This window comes from Aulonocara stuartgranti, assembly GCF_965226115.1.
Source record: "Aulonocara stuartgranti genome assembly, chromosome: 7".
Classification (NCBI taxonomy): Eukaryota; Metazoa; Chordata; class Actinopteri; order Cichliformes; family Cichlidae; genus Aulonocara; species Aulonocara stuartgranti.
The window spans coordinates 46,968,751-46,981,239 of NC_138945.1; the positions used below are offsets into that span (position 1 = coordinate 46,968,751).

Consider the following 12,489-nt stretch of genomic DNA (forward strand, 5'->3'; position numbering starts at 1 on the left):
GATTAAGTGATTTATGAAAAAAAGCAGAAAAATATACTGCTGTATGAGGATTCTATGGCAGATTTTGTGCACGAAGGTGTTGAAATGGTGCAAAATGCATCAACGGAGTATGGGAGACGCCTAAAACACTAGATTTAAAAAAAATGTGGCTAAAAAGAAGATTTCGTGCAAAAATCTCATTCCCAACTTATTCATGCAGTACCAGTTTCTCTCTTGGCACCCTATTGTCTGCTTTATCTACATCCACAAAGACACAGTGAAACTCTTTCTGACCTAGGGTCCATCAACAGTCTGGAAGCAAACAACACATCTATATTGTGCTTTCTCAGAATGAAGCCTAACATTTTTTTCACACATCTTCATGGTATGGTTCAACTTTATTCCCGTGTAGTTACTACAGTTCTGCTCTTTGAAAATCAGTACCAGTACACTTCTTCTCCATTCCTCAGGGTAGTTGAAAAAGTTTTCCATGTACTGTAATGTGTTTGCACAATGCTCTTTTTAACTATTCTGGATCTTTTTTTATTGTGCTTGTCATTCATATCTTTCTGTAATCTTTTATAAAAATTTTGTGTTATACAGTTTCCCTTTGTCCTCTAGGTATTTTTACCTTCTAAATGGAGCAAGGTTGAAAGGAGACAAAGTTAATAAGCACGTGGGTGTTGAAAATCAACTGCAGTCACACAATCACACTTTTTTGTTTGTTTTTTTTATTAGAAATAGCATTAGCTGTACACTGCAGTACTGTGCACCATAAACATTAGAAAGCCCCCCTCCCCCCCCCCATCCTCTCACATTTTATGTAGAGGGACAAAATAGCACACCAGAACTCCAGTTATCAAAATTCTATGTACACATAAAAGCTAAATTCTTTTGTGGAAAAACATTGAGGAAGACTCATGATTTCTCCCACTGACATAGTCCATTTGAAATTAGTCTTAATTCATAATCACTGTCCTTATCGATCAATCATCCAGGCCTGGTGACTCTCCTTGCTGTATTCTTGATGCTATTCTGATGGCTTCCTCCAGCGAAGGCTGATCACTAAGCTATAAAAAAGAGAGAGGAAAACAATGCAAACAATATTGAAATTTTGACGACCACAGGTGAGCAGTACTAGAATTAGCACATACAACGGTTTTGGTCCCTTCAAAATAAAGGCGCACATATTAAAGTGCTGTAATCCCTTGAGCATGAATATCCTTCAAAGTACTTCAGAGAGATAGCACTTTAATTTCAACTTAAATAAAGGAGCTAAAATAAAAGTTGTGTCAATGTCTAAACACATATGGAAGTGAATGCATTCATACTCCCAACCCTCTCAAAAACAATACCACCACCATTGCCCAACAGGCTGCTGGAGGATGACTGTCACATGACGGAAAAGATGCAAAATAAGCCTTTGCTAAATCATTAACATAACAGAAACAGTGCAATTTGTTAAATAAAGACAGCGGAGGGAAATAAAAAGGTTGTTAGCCCTTTGATGTAATTATAATACCCTTAAGGGTTTGGCCTTGATAGTAAATTAAGCATGATACTCTAATACATAGCTAAAAAAAAAGGTATTTTAAGTGGATAAATGTTAGTGAATTTATTAGATAAACATAAAGATAACATCTGCACTTTAACAAATAAATCATTCTCCTATATGTAGAGGCATTTAGAGAAAAAAAACCCCAAACCCTTTACTTTCCATAATAAGATTGTGTGTCAATGAAAAACAAACAATTATTTACAGCGCTGGTTTTCTTTTTTGCATAACAAGTTAGCAGTCACCATGAATTTGAATAACATCCATACTAAGGTTTGTTTTGATCCCGAATTGACTGAACCAGTAAGACATAGGTGTCAAACTCTGGCCCGCGGGCCAAATTTGGCCCGCAGCCTAATTACATTTGGCCCGCGAAGCCATACCAAATTACTATTAGAGCTGGCCTACTGGTATTATACAGCTAATATATATATTGTTTAGTATTAAGCTTTGCTTGTTCCATATTCAGTTTTCCAGCAAAACTTATTTGAGTCAATAAGAAAAGATTCATTCATATATATGGAGGAATTTTTTTTTTTCAATAAATATTAATGTTAGCCCGCGACTTTGTTCTAGTTTTGAATTTTGGCCCACTGTGTATTTGAATTTGACACCCCTGCAGTAAGAGGTCAACAGCACACCTACCACTCCTAAAGCCTACAAAAGCCTTTAGGCAAATATATTTTCAGGGTGGGGCCTCTGTACTGCAGAGCCTGTTCCAACCAGACTTAAAGATGTAACATTTTCCAAATTTTTCCTTTATCTTCTTCCTAAAGTGAACTAAATACATTTAATGACTGGAACTCGGTCCCTCTGATGATCTTTACCAACCTGTACAGCGATGTGTGTGCCGTTGGATGTGGCCAGTAATGTGACAGGATGAATATCATCTTGCTCTTGGCTGTAACCTGCCTCCTCCACAGTTTGGAATGAAGCCATGTCAGGTGTCATGATGGCCACCTGGGGGCGACAAAAACGCTGTACTTAAATTACAGCTTAATTTTTGAGCCACAAATATATTTTTAAAAACACATCTGATTCCATCATGGAAGTTTACCAGAAAACGGAATAAATAATAAATTAAAATTGAAAACCTGATTTTAAAAAATATAAAAATACTAAAAATAAAAGCAACTGATCTTTCTTAAGTTACTTTTATAATATATAGACTTGATTTTCAGCTCAGTTATTTAAGCTGAATACAATGCCACACTGAAGCCTTCTAAATAGAAAAAAAGCCCTTCACATTATTCTGAGTGCAGTCTACTGAGCTATGAGAGTTGTTTACCTGTTCATCTGAGCCATCTGTTGTTACCATGGTGACTGAGTGAGCACCCTGAGTTGCCAGCTCATGGGCTGGGATAGTTATGGTTGTGCCTTCTTGGGTTACCATGGTAATTGTGCCACCCATAGCTTGAAGGTCTGCCTCGGAGATACTGACCTGAAAGAGAAAAGAACATTGAGTCTGAACTACACTCTGACAACTTCAGATTGCATCCTTTAGCCAGGTCAAAGTCCCACTGAGATTAGAAATCGTCTTTTCAATAGTAGACAAACAGTCAGGAGACTTTGCAGCTGCCACTTGATACTTGATGTCACTTGAAAAAGCATATGCAAGAAAAGTACAAAGTTAAAACAGGAACAACCTGAAATGAATTTAAATGCTACTCTTACAGAAATCTCAGCTTCCTATATGTGCTATATGTTCATTTTAATATTCACAAAATCTCTGCTGCAGTTATCATCCAACCTTCGCACCATTAATATGTAAATTATATTTCTTCTACCATTTGAAATGCTATACATGTTTCTTTTGAACTGTTTTGAGCTGTTTTGGTCATTTGACACAGAACGTAAAGAGTGAGAGGTCAGTCTGCTCATCGTCTAACCATTTGTCAATTACTGGTTGTTAGCCAATTACCATCCTGGGCTTCCCTCCTTCCTGACTTGTAGAAAAAAAAAATATATATATATATATGTATATTTTTTTAACATGACTTGACATTGGTGACTGATCCCACAAACTCATTAGGAAAATGTTTACAAAAGTCAGGGCAGAAGGTCGCTTTCCCTATATAGTTTTCAGGGATCAGATGTCATTTTGCAGTCACGGCTATTGCCACTGGTGACCATTATAATGAATGTAGTTTTAAGGGATTTCTGAGGCGTTTGCTTCACATATGGTATATGATGAGCATCCTCGCTTCTTAAAAAAAAAAAGTTATTTGCAATATGTTTATAGTCATGATGACGTTGTATTCTCTTACCTGTTGTTGTGTTCCATCTTCCTGTGTTACCAGGGCAACATGCTGCGGACCAACCATGTCGGAGCTTTCCACTGGAACCGGCTCTGATCCGGAGTCATCTGCCTCCACTACAGCTGTCGTGTAGCTCACATTGGGGTCATCGATGGCATCTGAATTGACATTAAGGATTCATTAGAATTTTGTAAGTTAATAAATAGACAGTTTTATCTGAACTATTGTTAACATCTGTTTCCATTCTAAATTCCTACATCCCTCACAGACTTATCAAAAAAGAGAGGCCGTTAGAGAGGCCCCTTCACTGTCCACTTTTAAAACACACGTTAAAACCCATTTTTATTCTTTGGCTTTTGACCGTAGTGAGACTTCGTTTCTCTTTTAATTAAATAATTTATTAACTAACAAATTAATTATTATTATTGGGGGGTTTTTGGCTTTTATTTATATCTTATGTGATTGTATTATTTCGTTCTAATGTACAGCACTTTGTGTCAGCTGTAGTTGTTGTTAAAGTGCTTTAGAAATAAAGATGATGATGATGAAAAAACATTTAAAATATTCGTTCTGTTTCGTTACATTTTACTGACCTGTTGGGGGTTCAAAGTAGGCTTCCTGCTCCTCTTCGATGGGCTCGGTGTCGTTGTGCGCTGTTCTTTTGTGCATGGCAAGTGTGGAAATCTGCTTGTAGGTTTTCCCACAATGATTGCAGTTGTAAGGTTTACAGGGCGTATGAACAACATGGTGTTTGTAAAGGCTGGAGTATTCTGTGAAGCGTTTTTCACACCCAGGCACTGTGCACACATACGGCTTCTCACCTGGAGTGGAAAAAATAGTAAGACAATGAGCATTTGACTTCATTTATTAAACTGCAAGAGAAGTGAAGACCCCCATCTTTATTGGTGTGTTGTTTCAGCACTCAAGAATTAATATATGCTTTACTTTTACATCACGTTTTCTTTATATGTAAGATCACAATGTAGTGAAGAACAGTGAACAGTGAAATCCAAATACATATCCTATATAGAAGACCAGTAAAAGGATTAAATCTCCACAAAAAGACTAAAAAGCTAGATATTCTATAGATATTCTAGATAGTTTTAAAAATATATAGAAATAATGTTTGTTTGTTCTTCCTAGTAAAACAGAGTTTTTCAAACTTCAGTGTTAGACATGATGATTTAAGCTATCTTGAAACTTTATCAATTAACAGCTTAAAAGCTTTTTGCACAGCTTCTGTGGAAAAAAACAAAAAAACAAAACTGTGCTGAGATCCAGGGGTTCAACTGGAGAGCACTTAGTGACTCATAACGACTCAGCAAGCTGAGTCATTATAAAATACCAAAGACTCACCAGTGTGAATTCGCATATGATTCTTGTAGTTAGTGGCACTGGCAAATGACCGTCCACAGCTTGGTTCAGAGCAGTAGTATGGCCGTTCTCCGGTGTGTGTTCGGATGTGAACTTTACGGATATTGGAGGTGGTAAATGACCTGCCGCAGCCTTCAACTGGGCATTTAAAAGGCTTCTCTCCTGCAAAACATGAAGTATGTCAACGCTGCAGCTTGAAATCTATAGAATTGTAAACCTGACAGAAATAGGACACAACACTGTAAGCAGCTGTTTAACATGACTAATGCTGGTATGAAAGTAGCCTTCAGGCCTTTATAAATAACCAGTGTGATTCCAACTGCAAAATGTCTGCTGTGTTTTAAAAAACAAGCAGGAGGAACTTGGCGTCATGCTTCTCGTGATGACCATGTGCCTGTGCTCCTGAAGCACTATGGTGGCTTTGAAAAATTTCAGCTCCCCTCATCTGTTGTTCAGCATTGGCTGAACAACTTGACACAACCCCCTCAAGTTGTTCAGCCAATCCTAGCTCTTCACCACCATGTGTTGTTTGTTTAAAAAAAGACAGTGCTGTGTGGCTAGTTAGTTCAATCCATTTTGATTCCAAACACTCGTTAAACAGCCCCTTCTGTATTAACAGCCCTGAAGTAATATAGCTTTTACCAGCAGTAGCAAACAACAGTTAATCTCCTGGGTTTGTTTACAAACCTTATCAGGCTTATTGAGTGTTGCAACAACATTGTGACTTGTCAGTGAGTTTCTGGGTGTGGTTGTTTACCTGTATGTGTCCTTGTGTGCTTTTGAAGGTCTCCAGAAGTTTTGAAGGACTTGCAGCAGTTTAACTCCTGACATCTGTATGGCTTCTCCCCTGTGTGTGTGCGCGAGTGACTCTTCAGTCCATAGCCTTAAAGAATCACACAATTTGACATTCAGCTAAATTATTATTCCATAACTACAAGCAGCCTATTCCATATTTATACTGATCTCAGATATGGTCTTACATTTAACAGCAAGAGTTTTTTCCAGCTCAAAACAGACCTTTGGGGATCTCTTTCAATATACTGTTTTACATTACAATATAACATAACATAACAGGCAACTGTTGTTGTGATTTGGTGCTCTATAAAAATAATAGAATTTAATTGAATGGGGTTGACTAAACTTGTGTTTACAAGTGGTAATTAAGGCAGTTTGTCTGGGGTGCTTTACTGAAGAGTCTGCATTTTCCACACATTTCAAGTCATTTGATAAACAAAAAATTTATTTTTTGCAAATAAATTAAATCCCACTCAATTACAGCCTTCATTAAAAGGAAAAAAAAACTTACACAGTAATAACCTGACTAGTTCAATTGTCAACATCACTATGGTGATAATGAGATTTTAATCAAGGGTTTAAAAATGTTTTAATTTGGCAACAAAAATAAAAGAAATTAGCCATGAGTCAACTTGTAAAATTATATTATCTGTTGCTACCTGTTGCAAACTTCTTTCCACAGTTGGGATAGTCACAGATGTACGGTTTGTCTCCAGTGTGGGAACGCTCATGTACCTGCAGGACACAAACAAAACTGTAAAGCATTGCATTTCAGTAAATGGCAAAATCTTACAAAATGTTATCTTTAAATAATCTACACTTGAGGAGGCAAAAAAAATAATTTTTAGAAAAACAAAGCACCCACACTTACCTTAAGATGGTGGGCAGTGGTGTACAGCTTTCCACAGCCTTCATATTCACAGCGAAAGGACTTTTCCCCAACATTTGAGACCCTTCCTGGCCTGTTGTCTTGTCCCTGTAACACAATCTGAAAGACAAGGCACAATTATGTATCCAATGTTAGACTTAACGTAAAGAGAAAAAAAAAAAGGAGAAATAAATAAAAAGAAACATTACCCGCATGTGGACACCATTGTCTGCTTCAACTCTGCCAAAGGTCCCCAGGGGGTTCTCTATATTCTCCACCTTTGAGGGAAAAGAAAGGGTATTTTAATATCTATTGGATGATCATAAATATATTAAACCAAGGGATATTAAATATGAAACTATAATATTTAAAATTGATAAACCATTATTACAGCAAAAATGGAACATTCAAAACAGGCAAATTTATAAAGCCTATGAATAAGATAATATTTAATCTCATATTCACAAGTGACCATCTTGCCAAGATAACAACATAATAACTTTTTACACAAGCCAATTACATGTGCGCAGAACACAATGGTGTTAGTGATTTTCTTTTACCTAAAAATTTTGTGTGACATGATAAAATGCCACTACGTTGCAAGCTCATATCAATATTCCTCTTTGCATCCTCACTGTTACACCTGTCTGCCTCTTACTCACACACGTGTTCTGTCTCGCTTCTACTGACATTCATCCCTCTTCTCTCCAGTGCACTCCACCTCTCTGAGCTCTTCCACCTGCTCCCTACTCTCATTACAGATCATAGTGTCATCTGTAAACATCACAGACCACAGAGCCTTCTGCGTGACCATCACCTTTCCAAACAGGAAGGGCCTCAGATGGTACCACCCCACCCCCATCCTTGAATCCACCTGTCACTTATACTGCATACCCCACCACTTTCTCGCTGTCATAATTCTGTGTCAAAACACACACACACACACACACACACACACACACACACACACACACACACACACACACACACACACACAATGTAGAGTTGGTACCACACCAGTACAAAGACAAAGCACACGTACCTTAGTGGTATACTGTTCTAGCACGCTGATGGTCTCTGGGTCAATAGCTGCCGCCTCTGCCTGCAGGTCTGCGATGGTGCCATCAGCCTGGATTGCCAGGATGGTGTTGGACTGGGGCATGTGCACAGTGTGCTGAATGTAGGCGGTGCTCCCATCCTCCAGCTGTACCTCCTGCAGGCCACCCTGATCATATGTTTCTGCACAGAAATTAGGAGAAGGACGCAGAAACTGAAACTCACTGATGAAACTGAGCTTTGTTCCAGTAAAAATCAAAAAGTTTGGGGAGAGAAATAATAGTTTCCTGCATGTCTGGACCCAAACTTAATGCTTCTTTGTGGTGAAATCCTTCACCTTAAGAGTTTTTATTTATAAATGTTTTGTACATTTTCTAGTCCAACACCAACATTTATGTAACCATTTTTATGTAACTGTGTTGTCCCATGAATAGACTGGTTTTTAAAAAAGAAGATACACATGCACATGAACATTTTTAATGTCTGTGAACTTGCAGCTTAGCCAAACTCTGCAAATAAATTTATAAAAAAAGAGTTTATAGGAAGGGAATATAATAAAGGATAAGCAGATGTCTTTTGACTATTTTCTTTTACTGATGCAATGAAACATTAAAATAATCAACTAAATAGATGAAAGATGCTTAAAATTCAATTCAGTTTGATTAGGTGCTATTTACCTTTGGGTGTGTGAATATAGGCAGTGGTTCCGTCTTCTAACTGAACAGCCTGTCCATCTTCAAGCTGTAAACTGCCCCCCCCTAAAAGTGCATTAAAAATAAACATTACTCACATTCACTTCTTCATTAGTGTGTTCTTGGTTAGCTACTAGTGAGCTTTTGTTACATAGATGACATGCATTTAAATTACAGCCTTGCACTGTGCCACAAACACAGTACACAAAGAATAAGCTCTACTCTGCTATTGGTATTACAATATTTCCATTTTATTTACCCGCTTTAGGCATGGGCACATGCTGAACATAGGCAGCAGAGCCATCCTCCAGCTGGATAACTTGGCCGTCCATAATCTGTCCATCTGAAAAGGAACCTTTGGTGTCATGCTGGATATATGCAGTGGATCCATCCGCAAGTGTAACAGCCTGCAGACTCACTGTGTCCATACTCTCCATCTGATCTGCATCTGGGAAATAAGAGAGTAGTAAAACATAGACTTTTAGTTTAAGGAGTAATGGAGTAGATCGTCACAAAATGAAACAACAGGACTGCGATGTGATGCCCTTTGTCCCAGCTAATACCAGATTACTTCTGGACACAGTTTTGCCATCCTCAACCAAAACTGGGACTGAAATTCAAATGTGATTAGATGTACAGTTCTGCAGTGATGTCAGTAAATTTTTTGTAACAATAGAAAGTTTAAAGGCTCACCTCCCACTGTCACAGCCTCTGCTAGACAGAGTGTGACCGGCTGCCCATCTGCATCATGAAACTCTGCCATTCCCTGGGAGTCCCGGTTTATCTGGGCCAAGAGCATGCTTTAGCTGCTGCAGGGGAAACAGGCAAGACACTCAAATGAAATGCATACTGACACGGGCACTGGAAATGCAGATACTGTGCGGTTATTTGATAACTGGATGTAACCATTAAGAATCTTACTTAATGTTGTTGCTGTTGCAGTGCCCCTCAAATCATCGCTATTCCTCCAATATGTGCAATACATACATATATAAATGTTTTTTTCAGTGTCTAAACATACTCAGTAAATACAACCAACAAACTGGCAAACAACCATACAACTGCATAGAAATAATGTGTTATAACTTAGTTTTGATTTACTAGAATAACCTAACCTAAGTGTGGAACAAAATAAGTTAAGTGAAAGAGTAAAACAAAAATAGATTTTTTTATAAACAAAAATTAACTTGAGATTTTCTGCATTACATGAAATTTTTTGTTTTGCCAGTTTCAGCATGGTAACATGTGTGAACACAAACAACATTAGCACATATTTACCTGCAAAGTGAGTCAAGTTTGTTTATGAAATGTCTGCTACATATATTTCTTATTCTAAGCTCAGCCCCAGACAAATACCCCTCATTCAAACTAAAGATACAACACTTGTGAAATTGGAGCCAATGTAACAACCTGCTTCATATCAGGCTTCATAGTTAATCTATTTCTATTGACTCAATGGAATTGATACTAGTGTTAGGTGTTTGCATTGTTTTATTCATTTTCTTTTTTGTACCAAGGAAACAAAGTAATCTCATATATTTTGTTTCTTTTATCGTCATAAAAAAATAAGCAAAATTTCAAATCTTCATCACACCTTTTAACATTTATTAAGTGGAAAATTTATGTTGCATAAAAGATAAACATCTGTAAATGTCATGTGTTTGCCAATAGGTGATATCAGTCAATAAGGCCGATACTGGTTGATAACATTGTTCAGCTGATATATTACAACATCTCTAACAAAAAGTGAACCGAAACGAACAAACTAACTCTGGAAGTTAAATGAACAGAAAATCTAACACAAATACAAAATAAAAATGTCAAGAAATCCCTACAACTCTGGTGACCTAATCAGACATATTGTGGATATTAAACGCAGAAAGAAGAAGCATATTAAGATTCGTTATAGCGTTCTTCTGACTTGCTCTGTTTTCAAGTTCAAGTCATAAACATAACATCACTTATTATAATAGTTTATTATTAAATTATAATAAACCAGTCTAACAGCTCTGCTCAGCTCACATTTGGTAATTCAATCTTTTACTAGTGTCTTATCAATAACTTAACGTCAACATTACTTGCTTTTGGTCCAAGTCAACGCGCTTGTTGATTTGGACTCAATACTTGGAGCTAGCTACTTACGATGTAGCACAACTATGACTTGCCACATTAGTCAAGTCTGTTGTATATCAAACAAGTGTATTTAACCGGCTTTGGTATCCCAGGATTCAGTTATCACACTGACAGCGTGTCTAAACGCTGAGTTGATGACTACAGCCACAGAAACATGCCGTAATGGAGTAAGCTTGATAGCCGCTTCGTAGGCTAACAACATTGCTAACTATGACAAGCAGCGCTGTCACGACTTTCACAGCGGTTGTTGGCGAACTGTTTCTCGATGACTGCGGTTATCGAGATCACAGAGACTTCTAAATGATTTTGTGAAGTCTAAAAGGGCTCTGGAATGACAAATGGAGGGCTAGCTATCTGACGCCACACAGCTTCCCGTTTGACTAACGAGCGACGCAGTTGGAAAACAAGAGCGAGGAATCCGCGAGCTAATTAATGATAACATAAGCATTTTGGCTCGGTGGGTGTCAATTTATTTTATGATTAAACAGCCGTCTCCCATTCTTAGACTGAATCCCCACCGCAACCTGTCACTCCCTCTCACAGAGATGGCTGAGGGAATAATGCACACTGGGTAAAAACCAATTTATATACTAACCTCCGAAAAATTTCCAACAATTCCTCCTGTTCGACCACCATGCAACAGTGCAGGAAACGGTCGGCGATGTTCACAACCCGGGAACATGTATGACAGAACTATCCTTACCGTGTTGTCCCGCCCATTCTCTATTGAGGGATTGGTCACCGACTCGCAAAGCCCGCTCTTATTGGGTTAGGCGTGTGCCTGTTACGTTCATTCGAGTCTATACTGCTGGTATTCAGTCTCCCGGGCCCCTGGCAGACGCCATTCCGCGTCCTTTTTCGCATTGTCTCGGCAGTTTGACTGTAAATGCGCTGCTACGTCGTTACAAAATAATTATTTAAGCATGAAAGGTAGACGATAGTCAGCCGACATTGTAGATTCCGAGCCACCGTGCGACACAAAATGTGGTTAAATGGGTTCGCCAGCGACATAAACTGCGCTGTGGTGGAAGAATTTTCGGCATCCATGTTGAAAACAAGGTCGTGTGGGTAAAAAAAGGGGGAATGTGGGCAATGCAGTGAAAAGAGGCTCGCTGGGATAAAATGACACTACAAACTACACCCAGGACATCAGATAATCATCTTTTAAAAGTTGCAGATACAATTTCACCTCATGAACACCTACAAAAGAAGCTGAAAAGACGTAGAGATGTAGTCCTCAATGAGGCGAGAATGACTGTAGAAATGCAGGATTCACCTCAGGGTTGTCTATTTGTATTCCATGGATCAGATACTGCCCGATCAGATCTGAAGTTGAGCAGATTAATAACGTCATTGCATAAGAAAATCCCATCAAATGTTATCATTTCATTAAATGTAAAGAAGTACATCTGAATGAAAGTTCACCTGGTATAGGTAACTAAGATTTTAAAAATGTTTAACCATAAGCCACACTGACAGATATCCTTTGCCTTCCCAAGTCTTCTAGATGACAGGACTGTTTACCAAAATAGATAATTGGCATTGGATATCTAAAGAAAAATCAATTTTCAAAAATACATCTCAGTTCTTTGACATTCATTGAGTCTACTATCATTACATTTTCATTCGTTAAAAGAAGAAGACTTTCATTTCATTTAAAGATCACAGGAGGAAAGGCACCAAATGTTCACATGAATCATAACTTTGTAAAAATCTAGAAATACTTTTAAAGTGACTTGGCTACAGTTTTCACACTTTGCAAAGTCATACAGCGGGCCG

At 38.0% G+C, this 12,489-nt stretch overlaps 1 protein-coding gene across 3 annotated transcripts; it reads right to left on the reverse strand.

Moving 5' to 3' along the window:
- Positions 1-781: 781 nt before the first annotated feature.
- Positions 782-11,760, reverse strand: znf143b (zinc finger protein 143b). Of its 3 annotated transcripts, none has more exons than XM_082541341.1 (15): positions 11,306-11,760; positions 9,271-9,383; positions 8,837-9,025; positions 8,563-8,643; positions 7,872-8,068; positions 7,039-7,107; positions 6,833-6,949; positions 6,621-6,696; positions 5,924-6,049; positions 5,149-5,328; positions 4,386-4,613; positions 3,802-3,950; positions 2,823-2,975; positions 2,366-2,494; positions 782-1,049 (listed from the first exon to the last, which is right to left on the reverse strand). In XM_082541341.1, the coding sequence occupies exons 2-15, from the start codon at positions 9,374-9,376 to the stop codon at positions 966-968; spliced, it is 1,884 nt and encodes a 627-aa protein (XP_082397467.1). In that variant the 5' UTR covers positions 9,377-9,383; positions 11,306-11,760; the 3' UTR covers positions 782-965. The 3 variants fall into 3 exon arrangements, with proteins under 3 accessions (XP_082397467.1, XP_082397466.1, XP_082397468.1); XM_082541340.1 differs by having other exon boundaries at positions 9,271-9,386; positions 11,306-11,757; XM_082541342.1 differs by lacking the exon at positions 11,306-11,760 and adding an exon at positions 9,499-11,262 and having other exon boundaries at positions 9,271-9,386.
- Between the last annotated feature and the right edge of the window lie 729 nt (positions 11,761-12,489).

Coding starts and splice junctions, on each gene's coding strand:
- znf143b (XM_082541341.1), bottom strand. CDS start 9,376: ATGCTCTTGGCCCAGATAAACCGGGACTCCCAGGGAATGGCAGAGTTT. Junction 5,329..5,923: donor GCACACAAGGACACATACAG/GTAAACAACCAC, acceptor CATGTTTTGCAG/GAGAGAAGCCTTTTAAATGC. Junction 3,951..4,385: donor CTACTTTGAACCCCCAACAG/GTCAGTAAAATG, acceptor ATGTCAATTCAG/ATGCCATCGATGACCCCAAT.